Source organism: Coenobita brevimanus, chromosome 14 (genome assembly GCF_032717465.1).
Source record: "Coenobita brevimanus isolate Jiangsu-jjx chromosome 14, ASM3271746v2, whole genome shotgun sequence".
NCBI classification, from domain to species: Eukaryota; Metazoa; Arthropoda; class Malacostraca; order Decapoda; family Coenobitidae; genus Coenobita; species Coenobita brevimanus.
Genome location: NC_136967.1, coordinates 58,398,476 through 58,421,427, shown reverse-complemented (window position 1 = coordinate 58,421,427; position 22,952 = coordinate 58,398,476). Strand labels below are relative to the sequence as shown.

General features: G+C 40.9%; 2 protein-coding genes across 4 annotated transcripts in view; both read right to left on the bottom strand.

The window, feature by feature from the left end:
• GluRS-m (putative glutamate--tRNA ligase, mitochondrial) overlaps positions 1–8,350 on the bottom strand; it is a 37,364-nt gene extending 29,014 nt beyond the window's left edge. Inside the window, exons 1-2 of one of the 2 annotated variants that reach the window (XM_080264941.1) lie at positions 8,190–8,350; positions 4,910–5,055 (exon numbers count right to left, since the gene is read on the bottom strand). In XM_080264941.1, coding sequence (XP_080121067.1) covers positions 4,910–5,048 — 139 coding nt within the window. In that variant the 5' untranslated portion in view covers positions 5,049–5,055; positions 8,190–8,350. Of the gene's footprint in view, positions 1–3,088; positions 3,463–4,909; positions 5,056–8,189 lie in introns of those variants that run through there. The other variant, XM_080264945.1, reaches the window with a different exon arrangement.
• Positions 8,351–16,840: 8,490 nt separating this feature from the next.
• The window catches only part of LOC145417522 (SAC3 domain-containing protein 1), a 33,702-nt gene continuing 27,590 nt past the window's right edge, over positions 16,841–22,952 (bottom strand). For both annotated transcript variants that reach the window (XM_080286233.1, XM_080286237.1), the window contains exons 6-8: positions 22,244–22,384; positions 21,686–21,878; positions 16,841–17,307 (exon numbers count right to left, since the gene is read on the bottom strand). In XM_080286233.1, coding sequence (XP_080142359.1) covers positions 17,218–17,307; positions 21,686–21,878; positions 22,244–22,384 — 424 coding nt within the window. In that variant the 3' untranslated portion in view covers positions 16,841–17,217. The remainder of the gene's footprint in view (positions 17,308–21,685; positions 21,879–22,243; positions 22,385–22,952) is intronic.

The following is a 22,952-nucleotide window of genomic DNA, read 5'->3' as shown; positions in this document are numbered from 1 at the left end:
ACTCTCTTCCTTTTATTCATCAATGATCTTCTAAGCTGTACATCTAACTCTGTCCACTCATACGCTGATGACTCCACCTTCACCTTTCCATTCGGTTCCCTTAACGCCCATCTCAACAGTTACTTCAAGAAACAAGGGATGAGGCTATGGCACACCTAATGTCTGACTTAGCTCATATCTCTGACTGGGGTAAAAATAATATGGTTGTCTTTAATGCTTCTAAGACTCAGTTCTTACACCTATCAACCCGGCAAAATCTTCCACAGGTATACCCACTAATGTTTAATAATATTCAGATTAAATCCTGCATCATCCTTGAACATGCTTGGGGTTTCATTTACTCGGGACTTATCTTGGAAAGATCATATTGCATCTCTTGTAAAATCTGCTTCCAAGAGATTGGGTGTGCTAAGCCGACTCCGCTCTTTCTTTACCCCCTGCACAATTGTTGACTCTATACAGGGGTTTTATCCTTCCCCTGTGTGGAGTACAACTCTCATGTGTGGGGAGGCTCCCCACATACAGCTCTTCTCAATAGGGTGGAGTCAAAGGCTTTTCGTCTCATTAACTCTCCTCCTCTTACTGACTCCCTACAACCTCTGTCTCTTCGCCGCACTGTTGCATCTTTATCTCTTTTCTATCGCTACTTTAATGGTCACTGCTCCTCTGAACTGTCTGCTTGCATTCCTCCACCCCTACGGACGGGCGCGTAGCACCCGTCTGGCAGCAAACTCTCATCCCTTTTCTGTCCAACTCTCTAATGCAAGAGTTAACCGTTACTCCCAGTCTTTCATTCATGCAACAGGTCAGCTCTGGAACTGTCTCCCTCTGTCTGTATTTCCTCCTGCCTATGATCTCCAGTCTTTCAAACGCAGTGTGTCCAGGCATCTCAAAATGATCGGATCTTGAATTTGGCTCTCTATTGTATTTTGTTTTTCTCTTGGAGGGAACTGTTACTGCGGGCTCATGGCCTTTGGTTCCTTCTTCCTCGCATTAAAAAAAAAAAAAAAAAAAAAAAAAAAAAAAAAAAAAACATAATATCACCTAGGGATGAGTGAGGCTGGTCACTCTCATTTTAAATGTTGGGACCAACTTGCCTAGCCCCGGGCTCCTACACTTCTCATGGAGCAACATAGGATTGGATGATGAATAGATGGGTTAAAAAAAGTTTGTATTTCACTTTTTACATTTCATGGATGTTTGTGGAGTTTAGATTAACTACATACTTTGCAGACCTCACACCACTTATGGTCCTTCCAATTTATCCAGATCGTTTAGGCGTTGTCTCTCACGGGACTTCCCTTACGTGCGATGTTGCCACAGTTTCTACTGGGCCAATTATCGGATTTGAGACAAGGGTTAACCCTCGCTCCCAGCTCTCTCTCTTTCTCTCTCTCTCTCTCCCTCTCTCTCTCTGCATATAAAATCAACATTTTATGGAGATTTATTTCTATAAAAAGTCTATACAGTTTTATGAATTATTAGAATTTGAGGAAAAGCCTCCTGACTTCGTCTCTCTCTCTCTCTCTCTCTCTCCCTCTCTCTGCATATAAAATCTACAGTTTATGGTAATTCATTTCTATAAAAAGTCTATACGGTTTTATGAATTATTATAGTTTGTTCTGGTGACTTCCGTGTAATGCAGGCTTGACTGAAGGAAGAGCAAATTCGTCTGACTGTTACTTCACTCACGTTGGTGGCCTTTGCTGTTCGAGCAACAGCTTTTGAGGGATCAATTATGGGTCCCCTGTTTGCCTTCTCTTTTAAAAAATACTTATTTACGTTGTAAATAAGTTCTTTTTCTTGACTGTGGAGCAGACGAGGGCGAGTAGTAGGGGTAGGAGCTGATCTTTTAATGGCGGTCAGAGAAAGTGACCTGCGGACTGACACCTGACCTACCCTCACTGACTCACCTACAAGCGTGACAATGTTGGAAAGCAACGTTGCCAAGTGTTGAGGTGTTTATAAAAAGTCATTGTTATTATTAAAAACAACAGGCATTTTCTTACACTATATAGCCATATTAGAGAATTTTATATATATATACTGTAAATAAATTTCATTTAGAAGTAGTAAATAGCTGACATGAGACAGAGAGGTGTGTTTTGGTACAGATTCAGCAGTGTCGCTCGAAGGGGAACTCCTGTGAGGGACAACGCCCAAACGATCTGGATAAATTGGAAGGACCATAGTAGCTATTGTACATAGAATATCTGGTTTATGACAACACAGAAATGTATGCTATTGTCTGTATATAATGTATATGTTATTGCTTCATCAGGAGCATAGAGGCCTGGGTACAGGCTACTCAGTTCTGACATTTGAGAAGAGAGTGGCCTTCCTATACCCTGCCAAACCCAATGCATCCTATCCCTCACCAGCCTTCAGCACCTGTTCCCCCTTCAACAATCTCCCATGCTTCCATGTTGAACCAGGGCATAAAAGCTAGTCCTTGGATGGATGTACAGTAATAGTAGCTGACAACTCAACAAAGCAAAATATTACTCAGTAAAGGACTCCTCCTCGCAAAAGGTATTTATATCCTATTGGTATTCCTAATCCCAGTTCATGGGAACTGTGTCATTATCATAAATAATATCTAGTACAGTAATGGTATAATAAATAAAATATAAATACAAACAAATTATTTATGCAGAAACTTAATCCTAACATGACAACTAACACTCTCTTATGTTACTCTCCCTTACTCCAAACGACTTTCTTCAACTCAACAATTGTACTCTGTTATCAAAGTGGTGAATGCATGTTACTGGTGGGTCACAAAATACTGTCCTGTACAGTTGTACAAAAAAGTATCGCTACAATGTCATGCTAAACAATATGACAACCAACAATGGCTTAGGAAAAACAGGCAGGGGGCTAGGAAACTTTTGGTACCCCTGCATATCCAGCAATGTTGGTTATGTATGGGATACAAGAGCCTGTGTTTGAGGTAATAAATGTGTCGGTATGAATGTATCAACCCTTCGGAAACATCAGCCATCGTAGTGTTCGTTATGTATCTATCACCCCCCTGAGTAACAATACTTTTTTGTACAGTTGTACATGTAATTCAATAAACCTTTACCTGATGCTTTATCAACCTTTTCCATGAATAATTATGATGCAGTACTGGAGAGGGACACCTTCATGTGATGGCATTAATACAGATGAGAGCTTTGCTGCTCAGTTACATGATGGGCCTCAATTCCCTATCCCCCCAAAAGAGGATGGTGGACTGCAAGAGAAGTCCACTGGGTTCAGGTAAGCCTGGGGTCACAACAACATGAATATTTACTCATGGGAATGACAAGACTTGACTTCCACATCTATTACTATAGATGGAATTTAAAAGGGGGAGGGAGGAGGAATTTTGCAGCCAGGTTCAAAGCAAAGTACAGTTTTTATGTATCCTGAGTTAGCAATTTCTGAGCTGAGCATCTTCTCGCTTGTACAACGCAACTGCAAAACAAGGATACCCACAATATAGTACAGGGATATATGTTTTACAAGATGCAGAAAAATGCTGAGTTTGTGGTGAAATGCTGAAGCATGGGGAGAGATAGTAGTAGAATGGATACAGAAGATGTGCAGAATGGCCTGGGAGGATGGTAGAGTCCTGGAGGATTGGAGGTCAGGTATAATTTTTCCCCTGTACAAAGGAATGGGGGAAAAAAAAAAGTGTGTGGTAATCAAAAGGGCTTTTCTCTTCTTAGTGTAACAGGAAAAGTATATGGCAGGATACTTACTGACAGAGTTAGGAAAATAAATGAGGACTTAGAGAAGAACAGGGAGGTTTCAGGAGGGGAAGAGTCTGTGTACATCAGATACTCATTCTTAGGTCTTTAGTGGGAAAGTTTCCAGAGAAGAGAAGCAAGTTATAAGTGGCCTCCATGGACCTGGGGAAAGCATATGACAGGGTGGATAGACAAGGAATGTGGAAAGTGTTAAGAATATATGGAGTAAATGGGACGTTGCTGAATGTGGTGAAAAGTATATATGAAAGGGTTATGGCTGCAGTGTGTGTGGATAGTGAACTGCGTGAATTTTTCTATTTGAATGTTGGATTGAAACAGGGATGTGTCATGTCCCCATGGTTGATCAATCTGTATGTAGATGGGGTTATAAAAGAGGTACAAGGTAGGGCAGTGGATGTTGGAGCAACCCTAATGAGAGAGGGCAGTGTTTGGAAACTCCCTGTACTGTTGTTTGCAGATGATACTGTATTGTTAAGTGAAGACAAAGGGGAACTGCAAGGCTTGGTGAATGAGTTTGGGAGAGTGTGTATGAAACGGAACCTAAAGGTGAATGTAGAGAAGAGTAAAGTTATGGTCTTCGAGAGGAATGAAGCCACTGAATATACAGTGAGGCTGGATGAGGGGGAAATGGCAAATGTGAGTGCCTTTAAGTACCTGGGTAGTGTGATGAGTAAGGATGGAAGTTTACAGGGTGAAGTGCTTGAAAGGGTACAACAGGGAAGAAAGGTTGCTGGTTCTTTGAAAGCAGTGATAAGGAACAGGGAAGTGAGCATGGAAGTAAATTGGTCACTGCATGACAGTTTTGTGATACCAACCCTAATGTATGGAAGTGAAGCTTGGACCCTGTTGGAAGGACACATGTCAAGAGTGAGAGCAAGCAAAATGAATTATTTGAGAGGAGCATGTGGAGTTATGTGGAGAGACAGACTGGCAAATGAGGAAGTGAAAGTGCATTGTGGTGTGGATATGGATGCATTAGGAAAAATACACTGAGTGGTTTGGCCATGTGGAGAGGATGGAGAGCAAGAGACTAATGAGTAGTGTATTAAACTGATAGAAAAATACAATATTTTCAGTTCATATTTAAAGTCTGACTGAACATACTTTATACTACACATATGACATATGCTCATACATTAATGACAACATACCAGTAGGACTTGGGGCAAATCGTACTCTGACTTCATATTTCTTTGCAGACACCGACAATCTTCTTCGTAGGACTCTGTAGACTTGCTTATAACTTTGACTGAGTATTGTCTCTAGGTAAGTGCTCAATATTCTTGCCATCTTACATCTGAAAAATTGTATTACAGCTCAGTAATATAGTGTACAGTATATGAAAAGTGGTTTACCTCATTCTTAAGGACCAGTTTAACAACATGACTACTTGATATTACAATCCAACTGTTTTAATGAGCTCACGAGGTAAAAGTAATGGTGCTATCCTGTGTTACCCTTGGTACTCATTTTACCTACCAACCCACCAAATGTGGAAGGACACCCAAGTCAAGTAATGACAGCTGCCCACACCAGAAGTTGAACCTGGTCAATAACAGGCCAGCAGCTTTACAGTTGGCAGTGCAAACCACTCAGCCACCATGGTGAAGTCAAGAGAATAATCTTATTTTTTGCTCCTCCAAAAAACAAAATACACCTATTTGGGAGATTTTAAGGAAGTCATTAGTTCAACTGCAGCAGGATGTCTACCAACAATCTCCCCAATTGGACACATCGTGTACCAATAATCATATCAACAGAACTTGTATCAAACATTCACAGATATGGAAAACCTAATGATCCTACCTGACCTAACCTATCTTGACCTGGCTTAACCTAAATAGAAGGCTTCAACTCCAAGACCACCACTGACATACTCAATCTCCTAACTCATACCATCCATCAATCAAATGACCTACATGGAGAAACTCATGCAGTAACCCTTGATATTTCTAAAGCTTTCGACAGAGTATGGCACCATTCTCTGCTGTCTAAACTCCCTTGCTATGGACTAACGTCTTGTGTTCCTTTGATTTCCTCATATCTCAGTGAGAGGAAAATAAGAGTAAAAGTAGATGATCCATATTCCAACTTCCACTCAATGAACGCTGGCGTGCCGCAGGGATCAGTTCTGGCACCAACCCTGTTCCTGGTTCATATTAATGATCTCTTATCTGTCACCCAAAATCCCATCCACTCATATGCAGATGACTCAACACTACATAGTTCATTCACACTCAGACACCCATTCATAAAGTCTAATATCTCTACCTTTCAACTCAGAACAGCCATCTCCATAAATCAAGAGCTATCTACGATCAGTGAATGGGGACAAAACAACCTTGTCTCATTTTATGCTAATAAAAAAACTAAATACTGTATATACAATATACTATCCATCCATCATCCAATCCTACGTTGTCCTATGAGGAACGTAGGAGCCCGGGGCTAGGCAGTTGGTCCCGACATTTAAGATGAGAGTGACCAACCTCACTCATCCCTAAGTGGCATTACGTGAACAATTAACCCCAACCATCCCTTGGATATAAACCTTCACCAGCTCAATCCGATTGGAGCACAATAATTACCCACTAAACCACCAGGCGCCAAAATTTGGATATAGGGTTACCACCCAGCGTATTAAATAGATTCCTGGTGTACAGGAAACCATTTGGCTTGTCACTCAGTGTAGAGTCACCCATAGGCAGAAGGAAGAGGAAAGAATGAAGGAATGAAAGACAGAAGAGGGAGTGTAAAGTCACCGGTGACAGATATTGCCAGAGATGTATATTATATACCTTCAGTGCTACTAATATTCACATCTCCAAAAGTATTGAAATTCTCGGTGTCTCACTTAACAATGCCCTCCGCTGGACCTCTCATGTTTGATCAATTGCTAAAACTGCCTCAAAGAAACTTGGATTATTGTACAGAGTCCGTAACTTCTTCATTGACGAGCAGTTAGCTATAATTTATGAGACTCATGTGCGCTCTCAGCTTGAATATTGCTCACCCTTGTGGAATGGATGTGGAGAGGTTGTATTAAAACAACTAGACAAAATTCAGAACAAAGCTGTTAGAATCATTAACAACCCCACCATTACAAATCAACTACCTTTCCTACAAGTAAGAAGGAATGTTGCTTCCCTTGCATTATTTTACAGATATTTTTAAGGCAATTGCTCAGACAAAGTTGCGTCCATGGTGCTACCTCTCCATGCCTTCCCTCATGCTACACGGGCATCTGGTAGCGCTCATGACTGGAATGTCACTCAGCCATGTTGCAGAACTTCTGCCTATTAATATTCTTTCATTCCCCGAACTGAATCTCTCTGGAACTCGCTTCCCCAAAGTTGTTTCCCTCCAAACTTCAACCCACAGCTGTTCAAGTCTAATCGTTAGATATTTTATGAACAGCGGACACCAGTAATCTTGTGTATGGATTATTTTTTTTATTCATTTGTTTTTCCTTCCTCTGGTCTGTTATTAGAAAAAAAAAAAAAAAAAAGTCCCCTCATGATTTTAACCATCTGGGACTGCCACTTAAACACCTTGAAAGCACTCTGATTACCTATCAGGCCAAATCCCTATCTTGGTCCTAACCTCCAACACTAATCCATTCTAATCTAGATTACCGTATCCTATTCTACCCTCTCCTATCCCAACCTAATCAACCGATATTAACCAGACCTAACATCTTGGCAAGGAATATAAAATATCATTAAGTGGCAACCATCATCCACTCACTTGATGTACTGATGTAGTGCTGCCTACTTCTTCCTTAGCCTTTATCATTCTTTTTCTGTGCCTGCCCTCCTCTCTTCCTATTTCTCCCATCTTTCCTGTCATTTCTCATGGCTTTTCTTTCCTTTACAGGTGGCTTTACATTGAGTGACAAGCCAAATGGTTTCCTGTAAGCCAAGAAACCATTTACAAAGCTGGATGGTAACCATATAACGAAACCATATGTGCTCCCTACGTGTCAACAAGTGGGTTGGTGGAGGGTTAGTGCCCCTCCCCGTAAAACATATAATTCAAAGTCAAATGGCCACCCCTTACAGGATTATTGCGTCTGGCAATAGATATACAGACAGATTAAAAAGTAAGATGTGTTAAGAGTGTGGCAGCAAGTTGGGCCTTTTGTGGTAACTTCATCAGAATAATGGTACGTCTTATATAAATCTCCCTGAATTTCACAAGTAAAATTTTTAAATGCCCAGTATCTAGGCCTATGATGAATAACCTAGGAAACACATCCTGTGAAAAGCCAATTCCATTAGAATATTTTGAAGACCCGCCCCCGTGTGCTAAAATATTAATTATGGTGGAACAACTTTAATTCTGAAAAAAAAAATCAACAGTGGCTAATTCAGCAGACCCCCCATCCTACCTACATTTACAAAAGAGCAAGAAGTAGCAACCCGAACTTACCAAGGTTACCTGTTTCCGATTAATTTTTCTATATTCCTTCCTTTGCTACCTTTTTTTCGATACAATTATTGCTTCTTGGCCTAGCTGCTATTGTTTTTTAGCCTTGAGATGAGGGCAGTAATAGCCATATGGGCCTGATGAACCCGTTTTTCCGATTAAATATCCCGTGCCGTATAGTCTGCTCAGAGTCCTAAAACCTGCCCGGGTAGGTTGGATCCTGACAGCCGAAGAAAATGGGAAGATCAGAAGCGGTGGGTCGTGTATTTTCCGAAGCTTGCAGAACTGTATGGCTCAATGCTAAACTAAGTAATAAGCGTACTGAAAGGCAAGGATGCAATGAAATGTAGCGGTTTCCTTGTAGCAGCCCTTATGTATTTCTTCCTCATATCCTACATTTTTCCAATCGTTTTTATGGTGGTAAATGACTGCTTTCTGTTTGTATTGCATGTTTGTTACATGGGTAATGTCGGACATAGTAAAACCTATTGTAAATTTACCAAGTTGATTGGACTAGCCTCATACAAGTACTTTATAATCTAGCCTTACCTAACCTGAATTATCTAACAAACTAATTAACAAATTATTTATCTACCATAACAATTGACCCTAACCAAATCTAACATCTACAGGGGGTCCCTAAGTCATCAGCAGGACTGCCATCATTATGATGGGGTTAGGGGTCACAATACAAGCTGAACAAAAAGACTATACTTAATGCAAGTGAGAGGTTCAAGCTCTCCTCACTCCCACCACTTTTCCCTACCGTACAGGGCGAGGTGGGGGCGGAACAGACCTTAATCAGTGGTATCACACACTCTCTCCTATTCCTCCCCCTCCCCTACTCTAACAGGGATGAGGAGAGAGGGTGATCATTAATATCAAACTGCTATGTAACGTAATATTAAACATGTGTACAAGACAACTTGGGGACTGAATTAAGTACATCACCCCTACGTGATCTGTTTTTGGGCTGTGCTCATCCACTTCTTGTAACTAGAGTTCAAGTAATCAAATTGTTGCCTTCCCCTTTCTGTTTCTTTTGTCCAAACACACAGGGCCTTAAAGTACCTCACCAGCTGTTGGGCCACCTAAATAAACATGCAATGGATCAAGACCTTGTTCCTGGTTGTTTAATTACCTTATTTCCCATGGGAATGCCTGGAGAATTCTCCTAGGTCCAAACATGCAATGTAGTGATGCATGAAAGACTGAGGGGCTGTAGTAGCTGCCAGTCTGACACAAAGAAATGTTGTTTTGTACAGATATGGGGGAACAACTGTGGGAAGTCAACATGGTCATGAGGTGTGGAGCAGGGTATGAACAAAAGAACATCTCACACCATTCAGCAGGTAAGAAGGGATAATTTAAGCACTTACCAACATGGATGAAGGACCAAAATCAACTACTGCAGGTCAGACAGGGTATAACTAGGAAAATGAACACAAAAATGGGAGGTAAAAGTGACAGAACAATGAAGGTTGATGATATCAGTTTGTGTGTGTGTACAAAAAAAAAAAAAAAAAAAGCTGCAATCAACAAAGAAAATAAGCATATCATCACTGGATAAGACATATTAAGTGGAACAATCAAATTTACTTACACTGATAGGCTTTATGAAATGGGGTGATATCAATCTGAATTTAAAAAAGGATAACAGATGAGAATTCCTTAGAGGGAAATGGAATAGTTGAGCCTAGGATGCAAACCCAATACCAACGCCATACAAAACATAACACGGTAAGAAGGATCAAAATTATACACCACAGTTTAAGAAGCTGGGCAAGTAATAGACATCAATTCTGAAACTCCCATTTTAACATAGGTCTAGACATGGTCCTATTATGCGGTCATAGACAACAAAGTACCAAAGAAAATGTATTTACATGAGATGTCTGGGCACATGGGGATAGAGGATGACAGCTGGATGCGGAGGTTGAGAGGTATGTACGAGCATGAACACCAAGGTAGAGTTGCATGCGGCATACCAAAAAAGACATGGAATGAGGTCAACAGTTTGACCTTAGGGATAAGTAATGTATATGTGTGTTGAGCACTAGTGAATTCCCAGTGGAAGAACTGGTTCTTTTGAGAAACAAAAGACGAGATTATTATTACTGTTATTATTAAGGGATGAACAGAGAGGATGCCAGAGATTGAACAGCATGGAGAAGTGCCATTAGGTGACCAAAACCAACACATGCAGATGTGTTGGAGCCTTTATGAATAAAATGGCGTTGAAACAAAAATAAGATGTGTGCCTGATAAAAAGTAAGAAACTTAATGATAGAACTGCTATGGCAGTAAAGAATATCAAACAATTAGTAACAACTTTCTTGGTGACTCTCTAGTCATGAATACAAACATTACACTGTATCTTTTAGCCTCATCACCCATATTCACCAATTATATAATCTGTTTAATGATCTATACCAAACCAATATATATCAAGAGGTTTCCTTAATGCCAGCCATAACAATAATATCTTTGGGATGAGTGACAAAAATAATGTTGGACAAATATTAAACACCTTAAACATGGGAAGACTACTGTATTTATAAGACATCACTTCTGTACCTTTATGAGAAACCCTGTGACTTATACTCCATACAAAATATATATAAAAATGTGTTTGAATGGATGAGCAAATGGGGAGTGTGTCGTCCTGTCTCGGCTACCTCCTTTTCCTTGGGGGAAGCAGCCTAGGTATATAGGTAGACAATTAAAAGACAGAACAGAAGAAATTAACCTCTTAATGAAAAATTAAAAAAAATTATAGAGCAGTTCTGTGTATTCTGTATCTGTATTTAGAGGTGGCTGATAAGAGTCCTATGGGTGGCAGTAAAACGGGATATGAGAGCACCACGTGTTGATGGATTGTCAATGTAATGACAATTCTGTACGAAGGAACAAGTACATCTGTGAGAATGATTGGAGAATTAAGTTGTGAATTCTCAATGTTGGTCTGCATCTTCAAGGCATTGGTGTTCCATGTCTTAAAGGCTGTGTAACATGCAACACTAAACAGTACCTTACAGCAGTGAACTGATTCCCTTGTTACAAAGTGCCTTCACAGAACTGTGGGATTTCGTTGAGACAGAATGACTGAGTGCATAACAAGTGAGTACTCTTCAGGACTGACTCAAGGCCTATTACCCATATAATAAGAGAACACCAGCTCCAATTACATAGGAATGCAGTACATTTCCCTGAGGTTGATCCTGCTCATAGAGTGATATGTGAAAAGGCAACCCAGTGTGGAAGAGACCAAAGAGAAGGCCACAAAACTCATGTTTGGAGCAAGTTTATTGTACCTTTCAGGAGATACTTGAAGGGAGAAGAGCCACTGCCTGGAGAACTGCACAGAGGGATCCCCATGAGAAAAGTCAGAGGGTGGGTATGGCTATGTGTCCCACAGCATTTATCCCATGTGAGCGAGTTGGTATGCATCAGAATTCAGTGCAGAGTCCCTGTTCTTCAGCACTGCACTTGAAGTAGCATTCAGAGAGTTTAGAAGTGGGTTACCATGGGAGCTGTTAAATGGTGATGATGTAATTTTGGTTGTTGAGAATGGATGAGGCCAGAGAGAAGTCTGAGAGGTGAGAGGATGGGATGGAAGCAAAGGGACAAAGTTAATATCAGTAAAACAATGGTTATGGTCAGGGGATGTTGCTGTCTTTTGTGTGTAAAAACAGAGTTGGGAAGAATTCTATTCTGTATATTGTACAACTTGGAATAAATAAGTTCACAAAGATGCAGAGGTGCTGGATGATCTGCAGGATGAAAGAAATTTTCAAAAAAGCAATATGTCCAGGGTGTGGACGACAAACTGTCTATCTATCTATCTGTTGCCAGACGACTTAATCCTGTAAGGAGTGGCCACAAACAAATCACCTCCATGTCGCCCTGTCCCCTGCCATTTCACTGCCTTGCTCCCAGCTTACACCCCGTCTCTCTTATACCTCTCCACTCCATCCCTCCATCTCATCCGTGGCCTCCCTCTCATTCTCCCCCCCTCCAACTCACTCACATACACTCTCCTCGTCAGTCACTCGCTCTCCATCCCCTCCACGTAGCCAAACCATCTCAATGTGTTTCTCCTAACGCTTTCTATCACATCCACATCCACACCACAATGCTCCTTCGCTTCCTTATTTGTCAGTCTCTCCATGTGACTCCACATGCCCCTCTCAAATAACTCATTTCCACTGCTCTCACTCTTGACTTGTGTCCCTCCAAGATCCAAGCTTCACTTCCAAATGTTAGAGCTGATATCACAATACTGTCATGTAGTAACTTTTTCACTTCCATGCTCACTTCCCTGTTTCTTATCACTGCTTTCAAAGATCCAGCAACATTTCTTCCTTGCTGTACCCTTGTGGTAGGTGGGGACACTCACCATCCACTCACACGATGTAGTGCTGCTCTCGGGTGCCTGCCCTTTCCTCTCTTCCATCCTTCTTTCCTTCCATCCTCTTCTGTCTTTCTTTCCTTCATTCTTTCCTCGTCCTTCTGCCTACGGGTGACTTTACACTCCCTCTTCTGTCTTTCTTTCCTCTTCTTTCTGTCTGTGGGTGACTCTTCACTGAGTGACAAGCCAAATGGTTTCCTATACACCAGGAAACCATTTACTACGATGGGTGGTAAACATATAACCAAATTTTGGTGCCTGGTGGTTTAGCGGGTAATCAAGGAGCTCCAATCGGATTGAGCCGGTGAAGGTTTATATCCAAGGGGTGGTTGGGGTTTATTGCTCAAATAATGCCACTCAGGGATGAGTGAAGCTGGTCACTCTTATCTTAAGTGTCAGGACCAACTTGCCTAGCCCTGGGCTCCTATGCTTCTCATGGGGCAAGGTAGGATTGGATGACGAATGAATGAATGAATGTACCCTTTCAAGCACTTCACCCTCCAAACTTCCATCCTTACTCATCACACTACCCAAGTACCTAAATGCACTCACATTTTCCATTTCCTCCTCATCCATCCTCACTGTACATTCACTGACTACACCTCTCTCAAAAGACCATCACTTTACTCTTCCCTACATTCACCTTTAGATTCCGTTTCTTACACACTCTCCCAAACTCATCCACCAAGCCTTGCAGCTTCCCTTCATCTTCACTTAACAACACAGTATCATCTACAAACAACAGTACAGGGAGTTTCCAAACACTGCCTACTCTCACTAAGGCTGCTCCAACATCCCCTGCCCTACTTTGTATCTCTTTTATTACCCCATCCATGTACAGACTGAACAACCATGGAGACATGACACATCCCTGTTTCAATCTAACCTTCAAACAGAAAAATTAACTCAGTTCACTATCCACATGCACTGCAGCCTTAGCACCCTCATACATACTCCTAGCGGCAATTAACAACTTCCCATCTACTCCATGTACTGTTAATACTTTCCACAATCCTTGTCTGTCCACCCCATCATATGCTTTCTCCAAATCCATGGAAGCCGCATACAACTTCTTTCCCTTCTCAAGAAACTTTTCCACTAAAAACCTAAAATGAATATCTGATCTATACAAACTGGAAAGGATCAAATGGGGAGATAGCCCCTTTGGTATACATGGAATTTTGTTACCTAGGGGACATGTTAAAGATGTGAGGAGGAGTAGGCTCCATTTGTAAAATAAGGAAAGGATGGAAAAAATTAATGGTCCATTTTTGTGAAATTTTAGACCAGTTTAGACTGGTTGGGGCTGTTCCTAAGGCACCCTTGGTGAGAAAATATTGTTCAAGATGGGGGGCAGGACTGGTTAAGACTAATCTTGATTTCTCCCTGTACACACTATGTAATGGGGTGTATAAAAGCCTGCATTGCCTAGAGGCAATGTAGGGATCCTCTCTTTGGCTCAGCGGTAACGTGCGGGCGTATTAAGCACGGGGGCCCAACATCGAATCTCGGCCAGGACTGTGATTAATTTGTTAAGATTCATTTCAGTTATTACATTGGTTGGCAGTGGTGTGGGATGTGAGGGGGGGGCTTGGTTGGCAATTTGATGTTGGTCCTTGGTTAGGTGACAGCGTCCCTGCCCACATCCCGGGGATTGGCTGTTTCGGTGTAGTCTCCCGACTGTGGCCTCTGATGTTTGCGTTACCTTGTGTGTTCGAAACTCACCAAATTAATCACCAAGGGGAGAAAAGAGGGGTGTAATGAGGTTTATAAAAGCCTGCGTTGCTTAGAGGCAATGTGGGGATCCTCTCTTTGGCTCAGTGGTAATGTGCACGCGTATTGAGCACGGAGGCCAGACATCGAATCTCGACCAGGACAGTGATTAATTTAGTTTCATTTCAGTTATTACAACTACTTAGTACCACCAATGGGCAACAAGGAGAGTTGGGAGTGTTTTGTGCCCATGTATAAAGAGCTGATACTGCAATGATGGCAAATATAACTAAAAGATAATTTCTAAAAAAAAAAAAAAAAATTTTGCTCTAAGAGGGGAACATAACTTAATGTACATGCTAACTGAAATGAATATACACTCTCACTTTGGGCTAAAATGGAAAGTTACTCATTTATACCTGAATTAGTAAAATAAGTACTGTACATCTGGATGGAAGTGCACAGTCTGTGAACCCCAGTGGATTATTATGAAGTGATGATGGCAGTTTAATGTATTTCCCAGTAATGATACCTCAAGGACAAGCAATATAGCATTTATCACATGTAATTATGCTTCAGCTTTTACTAAAGAGGTAACTTGCCGATATAATTCATTTCATGGCATGGTTAGAATCCCAGTAGCATGACTGTGATAATGAACAGTGCCGAGTTATCACGTCTTTTATATTATGTATGGCAATTATGGGCTAATAAGAGATTTTAATAGATAAATATATTTATTACCCTCCCTTTCTTTCTGTTTACATAACTCAGTTGAATTCTTCATTAGGAGAAGCATTCTAGATGGAGCTGGTCTCTGTAGGAGGTCCAGACATGTAATACCAGTCTGAACCATTCCAAAATGGATTAAGTGAAAAACCTGGAACCAAATACCCAACCTTATGCGTACACAATGCTCAAGGACATTGAAATTATGGATACAAAGACAAAATCGTATAATGATGCCTCCAAGGTGTACCTGCTAACACTGTCTACACACTTGTAGATGGTTCTGGCAAACAAAATTAATAAATTAAGAAATAAATAAAAATAAATTCACTGATGACAGAAGTATAATATCTGGATTATGGAGGTGCACATCACAAGGGTTATATCACTCTTTGGTAATTCTCCTATTTTTTTTTTTCCATTCCTGTTTTGGACCTCTCCAACCCCATTACTGCTGTGGGAAATGGATGGAATGAGCAATGACAATGGCAATGAGGATGACGATAAGGATGACTAATGACTAAATAAACTTTTTCATAAACTAAGGATAAAAAGTGAAGCATACTTTCTAATGAAAAGCACTGACCCAATAATAAAATGAGCTCAAAAATAGGTATAACCATCCACATACATGTGTTTCATACTGACTATCAGCTAGAGTCAGTCCAATGACTATCATTGGGGGGGGGAGAAAAAAAAAAAAAAAAAAAAAAAAAAGTGCCAAACCCTTGTCATGTACTCCATACAAAATTCATCCATCAGCCCAATCTCTCCATATGACCATACCATCTAGGCACTCTCTCCAACTCTGTTGTCTGCAAACTTCCTAACTCTACAAGTTTCAGGAATCACATTATTTATCCCATATAATCTCTGCACTTTACACAAATTTATCAATAACCCCATTTCCATTGCTTAAACTCTTAGCTTCTTGTTTTCATGCCACATCAAGTCTTTCACCCATTTGTCAATCCCTGGATTGCAAGCCACAGCTCAGGCTGGGTAGCATCGCACTGCGAGCCACAGCTCAGGCTGGGTAGCATCGCACCGCGAGCCACAGCTCAGGCTGGGTAGCATCGCACCGCGAGCCACAGCTCAGGCTGTGCTAACTGTCCTTTGGCTGTGCATCACCGCTAACTACACCACCCCTATGCAAACTTACGCGTGGCACTACACAAAGACAGAGTGAGAATTTTTTTTTTTTTTTTCACCAGATGATGCCCTGGATGTTTATCTTCAAGTTTATATTAAACAAAAACTAATAAAATTAAATAAATAAATAAATAAATTCATCTTTTCACTACACCCCTACACAAAACTACACATGGCGCTACACAAAGACGGAGAGAGAGAGAGAGAGAATTTTTTTTTTCACCAGATGATGCCCTGGATGTTTATCTTCAAGTTTATAATAAACAAAAACTGAAAAAATTATTTCTTCATTTTTTGCACACCATGGGGTAGGATAAAAAAAAAAAAAAGGTAATTGCACAATCCATGGGTTAATGGGTACAATTCTGCAAAGCTCTTGTTCCTTTAAAATTAAAATCACATAATATTCTGAAATCACACTAAAATACTGTATAAAGTCATATCTCTGCATTAAAACATGTACTGCAGGTTTTATTTTTTACTTTTTTTTACCAGTCCTTAAAAATAAATTTTTTTCTTAACCAGAATCATCAACAAATGTATGGTTACTGACCAAGTGCTTCATACATATTAATGGCAATTTCAAATATATTTCATTAAAAAAAATTCAATATTCCTTTATCTGTGTCAGGGACACCTGGTCCCATAATTTTTTTTTTTTTTTTTTTTTTTAATAAATCCATCTAGCCATCTTTCTGTCAATCCATCTATTTACTAGTCAAAAGCTAGACATCTTAATTCCAGAGTAGATGGCCACAAATATTTCCATAACACACTGCCTTCTGCCATCTGGCTGCCCTACATCCAACGCACACCTCTCTCATTGGTATTACCTTTCTATCCCATCTCCCCTCTCCCTCTTGTCCTCCACTTCACTTACACAGGCTCTCCTTGTCAATCTCACACTCTGCATCTTCTTCACATGGCCAAACCATCTCAAGGTACTTTCAAAACTTTCCAGCACATCTAAGTTTACCTTGGAAGTACAAGTTGAATTACAAGAGAATCAGCCACAGAGAATTATCCTCACAAGCCAAGGTTTGCAGGGAGGAGAAGGTCTGACACTGACAGGGCTGATAATCTCTCATCTATCCACACTGCTCTTGATGTTTTCATCTGAAGAAATGATTAAGAACAGCTAACATTAATATGGTAGCAACATCATTATGGTGGAAGTGCATGTGCGCACGTGTGTGCATGCATGCACACACACACACACACACACACACACACACACACACACACACACACACACACACACACACACACACACACACACAAAATTGTCAAAATTCTCATAGTTCAATCACTGATGTTAACATTGGGAGACTAGCCAACTGTACAAGCATATTAAATTTTAACTACAGTAGACCCCCTTTCTGCATGGGATCTGCACACATGGTTTCTGCATGTACTAATGAAAAAATTGGTCCAGACATCACCAACTATTCAAGAACTGCATACAAACTGCATGGGCCCCTACCAGATGAAACCAATGCTCATGGCTGCCTGGGCTGCCAGACATCTAAACTTGCCCAATTGTGACATCATGACTACTATGATGCTCTCAATCTTTTGCAGTCTTGTTCCCTGACTGGTCCAGGCATGTGTAATGGTTCCCACAACCAAAGCAGACCCACACAGTACCCAGCATTTTCTCCTTGGTGGAACAGCTGAATTCACCATATCATATTATTAACAATTTGCATTGCCCTGTTAAGTGTAGCGTTGAAAAATGGCATCAGGTGGGGACAGCACACACAAGCCCTCACTGACAGTGATGAAGAAAACTGGTGCTGTTGAGGTGAGTTTCTCCCAATTATTTTTGTTTTTAAACCTCTTCAAAGTCACTGTCTTCTGTTTGAAATTCTGTACCTCTAAGCAGTTGCCTATGCCCTTTGGAATCATACCTGTATTCTAGGTAAGGTCACTCAGGGATCTTAAGTAGGCAAGTGAGGGGACAAAATGGAGTACTCATTAAAACATCAGCTTTTATAATGCAAAACCATAAACCTGCATGCTAAGAACCCACCTGCACAGTACCCCTAGGTTAACACAAAAATGCATGAAATGGAAGTCACTGTATACTATAATACAGTAATCCCTGTACTTTCTGGACGCCTACTTTCCGGACTACCCACTTACTGGACATTGTGGTCCTGGACCTTCGGAACCCAAAAATGGCCAAAAAAAAGAAAAAAATCCCCAAAAAATCTGAATTTTTTCCCCACAAGTACTGTGATTTGAAACTGCCGCGTGGCGCAAAACAGCTGATTACACCATGGCCCCTTCACCTCTTCCTTCCTCCCCCTTTCCCCCTCACCAGTCACGGTTGCCATATGGTATTTTTCATTACCAAATGTGGGCCAATTTGGCAATGAAAAGTTCGTTTGGTAGTGAATCAGCATGATCCATTACCAATCAGATTTTTCACATGTATGAAGATATAGAGAATGGAGATGGTGGACTGTCTGCTTTCTTTGATTAATCTGCTAGCATACATAGTGCAAAAATAAACATGCTGCTGATTATAAGAAGAGCGATTATTTCCATTTGTACATGGAAATAAATGATTCCTTTAAGAATTTGGTAATGAAATGTTAAATCTGGTAATGAAAATTAAGGAGTTTGGTGATGTGGCCGAGTTTAGATCTGTCAACCTCGTCCCGTTACTGCCTAACCTTCGTTCAGGGAAGACGTCCATCGTAATGGATGCCGCACGTGCTCGTTTTTTATGAATAAACAGTGAATAAACTGCAATACCTTGCCACATGACCACACGGGAATTTACAGTGCCGTGCAGTGTTAAGAAAATTAGAATTTAGAGCGCAAAGGATTAAGTGACGAGTGAGTGTGGAGTGCAAAGTGGTGGTTGAAACTGGCGGTTGAAACTGGCAGTTGAAACTGGTGTGGTTCAGTTAAGAAGAATGTGCAGTGTTAAACAATTAAAACTCACAGTGCAAAGAATTAAGTGTAGCACAACACTGGATTACTGTATGTGCTTCAAGAGCATTTTCACAACTACCAGAGCCTTAGAGAGTTAGAGGAGGCAGCCACAGATGTGCTGTAAGTACAGAACAGTACCCTGTCCTACACTGCTAGGCCTAAGTATTTTCCAAACTCATTTCTAATTCCTCATTCTCTGGTTCCTTTTCATTTACTTCATGCTTTATGTCCATTATTGGTGTGAATAGGGTCTTAAATAGGTTTAAATAAATGCTATGCATGTTAGCTAGGGAGTTATTCAGGTGGCTATCAAAGTTAGGCTGGGTTAGGGTCATCAGTACCAGTCCAGCAGTCAGAGGCCCACTTTCCAGACAGGACCACTTTCCGGACATGCCTTTGGCTCTATTACATCGGATAGTGGAGGGATTACTGTAATTACATACTCCTCCAGTAATTACTGTAATACAAAACACATCCATAAATTATTGTCACGACAAGCTACCCTTTTGTAATGCAAACCAAATCTACAGGCTCAAGGACACTACATTATCACTACTGTGGGGCTAAAAAAAAAAAGTTGTTAATGAACTGTAGATTAGGCAATTCTAATTAGGAAAGGAAAGGCAGGAGGAAAACAGCTGGACAAAAGTGTGTGGTCATCAAACAAAATCAGGGCATCCTGTTTGAACTGCTAAGTTAGCAAAGCACATTAAACATGCCATCTTTACCAGGAACCTGGTCATAAGGGAAGTAAGTACCAGAACATGTTCATGATCAGTGTGACACAAGGCTGTAAGCTTAAACCCTAAATCACAAAGTGGATTGCAAAAGCCCTAATTTTTCAGTCATTTATGGGGAAGTCTTTGGTTATTACATATAGGAAGGCCAAATATGTTCCATCACTGTCAAGAACTGTACTAGCACTGTACAGTACTTCAACTGTCAAAATTTTGGGATTTGCATCCCAGTTCTCAATTTTACATTTAACCCATGGATTGCGAGACACAGCTCAGGCTGGGTAGTGTCATGTTGCGAGCCACAGCTCAAGCTGTGCTGGCCGTGCATCACCGCTAACTGCTCCACCCCTACTCAAACTTACGCATGGCGCTATGCAAAGACGGAGAGAGGGAGATTTTTTTCTTTTCACCAGATGATGCCCTGGATGTTTTATCTTCAAGTTGATAATAAACATAAAACAATTTTTTTTTTTTTTTTTTCATTTTTTAATTTCTCCCCCACATAAACTTTGGCATATCCCTACACAAAGACGGAGAAAGGAGGAGGATTTTTTTTTTTTTTCACCAGATGATGCACCGGATGTTTATCTTCAAGTTTATTAAAAAAAAAAAAAAAAAAAAAAAAAAAAAAAATCTTCATCTTTTGTGCACCAGGGGGTGAGGAAAAAAAGGGTAATTGCATAATCCATGGGTTAAGCATATGACCCATACTATCACATCAAATGACAGAAAGCAGGAGAAATATACTGAGGTGGTTTGACCATGCGGAGAGGATGGAGAGTGAGAGATTAACGAGGAGAGCCATCCTTTTCTCCTTCCATCTTCTTCTGTCTTTCTTTCCTTCATTCTTTCCTCATCTTTCTGCCTACAGGTGACTTTACACTCCCTCTTCTGTCTTGCATTCCTTCATTCTTTCCTCTTCCTTCTGCCTATGGGTGACTCTACACTGAGTGAGAAGCCAAATGGTTTCCTGTACACCAGGAAACCATTTACTATGCTGGGTGATAACCATATAACCAAATTATGGTGCCTGGTGGTTTAGTGGGTAATAGCTGCGCTCCAATCGGATTGAGCCGGTGAAGGTTAATATCCAAGGGATGGTTGGGGCTGATTGCTCATGTAATGCCACTCAGGGATGAGTGAGGCTGGTCACTTTCATCTTAAATGTCGGGACCAACTGCCTAGCCCCGGGCTCCTATGCTCCTCATGGGGCAATGTAGGATTGGATGATGGATGGATGGATGGTGTATGTGAGTGAGATGGAGGGGGAGGGGGAGGATGAGCTGGAGGGATGGAGTGGAGAGGTATATGAGAGAGGGGGGTGTGAGCTGGGAACAGGGCAACATGGAGGTGATTTGTTTATGGCCACCCCTTACAGGATTAAGGCATCTGACAACAGATAGACAGATAGATGGACAGATAGATAGACCCATACTAAAATTTCATGAAGGTAAAGGTGTTTTTTGAAGGGGGTGATTTGTACCCATTATGTGGCATAAAGCGTGGCTTACCAATGCCATACATTAGGGGTTTAAAACCTGTTAGGTGGTGGTGCATGATGACTCTAAGACCTCTTCCTAAGTATGCCTCCATGGAGTAAGTGTGAAGTGAAAAAAATTGAATTTTGGCCTTCCAAAGTCCTGCCTTTTCTCATAGGAAGAACAAAAATCTGCTATACAGCACACACTCTTATATCTGGTATATTACAGTCCAAGTAATAAGGCAATTCCACAAAATATTAACAACAAAATACATGAAAAGCCAATCAAGGTGATCATTACAATACTGTACTAGACATAATTTTTACTTACCAGAGGAGAATCATAATTGAAGGTGCCCTTAGTGAAGATAACACCAGATGGTGCAGTAGTGAGACCATAGTGGGAGCAGGTTTCGTAAAGGGGTTGAGTGGAGGGGAAACATAAGGTTGCTGCCAGGTCCTCCCCATTATACACCAGTCCTGTTCGGCTACTGTGAGCCATACTCAAGATGCTCAGAGCTTGCCTGTAAAATGACCCAGTGATGAAATCAGAAACATAAGTATTGTAAGTGCAAAGAGAGAAGAAAAATTTGTAGGACCAAAAACCCATTTTTCCCTCATATGTGAACCTGGAGACTCCCTGAGGATGAGGGCTTGTAGCCATCTTGCCAAATTACCTTGGCATTTTTAGGTATTTACAAGAGAAATAATCCCAGACTCAGACAGCCAATCACATTACTCCCTCATGTTGCCAAACCTGATATGTGTCACAAAACTTCATTTTTTTTTTTTTTCTACTAAAAAAAAAGGGGGGGGGCATTATATACAGTTCCAGCGTACCAATAGTGTTTGTAAAGTACAAGTCGTTAATTGCACAAACTCCTACTACCTCTGTATGGAGCCGAGGTGTGTATAAAAGGCAACAAGGAAGAGTGGGGGCAGAAGAGGAGCCAGGCGCAGCACACGGGCATAGTTATTACTCAGCCACGCGAGGTTCATTTGGATTGCTGTCCACACTAATTGGCACTGTCTGGAACACATAAAAGAGATACAGTATATTTATTTCAAACTCACTATTAATCAAGTAATCACCATCATCATGACCTTATTTTACCTACTTATGGATGGGAAGCAAAAGAACCCAGAAAAAAGGATAAAAGTTGCAGAACTGTCAAAAACATGTCCGATGGAATGGACCAGATATTATTCACACATCATTCAAGCCCCCAGAATCCTAGCTCCACTTCAAAGATCTAACTCTGTGCATACACTAATTTTGGTACCAGTACTTTTCTTTATGGATAAATTTCACATACACCTGCCAGATACAGTCAATCCATCAACTCCCAAGCTTAAAAAGGAAGTGCCAAGCCCTTGTCAAGTGCTCCTCCATAGACAGTTCATCCACCCAACCCAAATTCTCCATCAGCTCCCTAGTTTCATCAACTTCCATGCTTTACTTCTTTGCACACTCCATCCACCTTCTTGACTCCCACCTTCACATTCACTTTCACATTGTAGACTCTTTTCACTTGTCTACATCCATTCCATCCATATGACCATGCATTACCATGCAAACACACTCTTTTAACCAATTA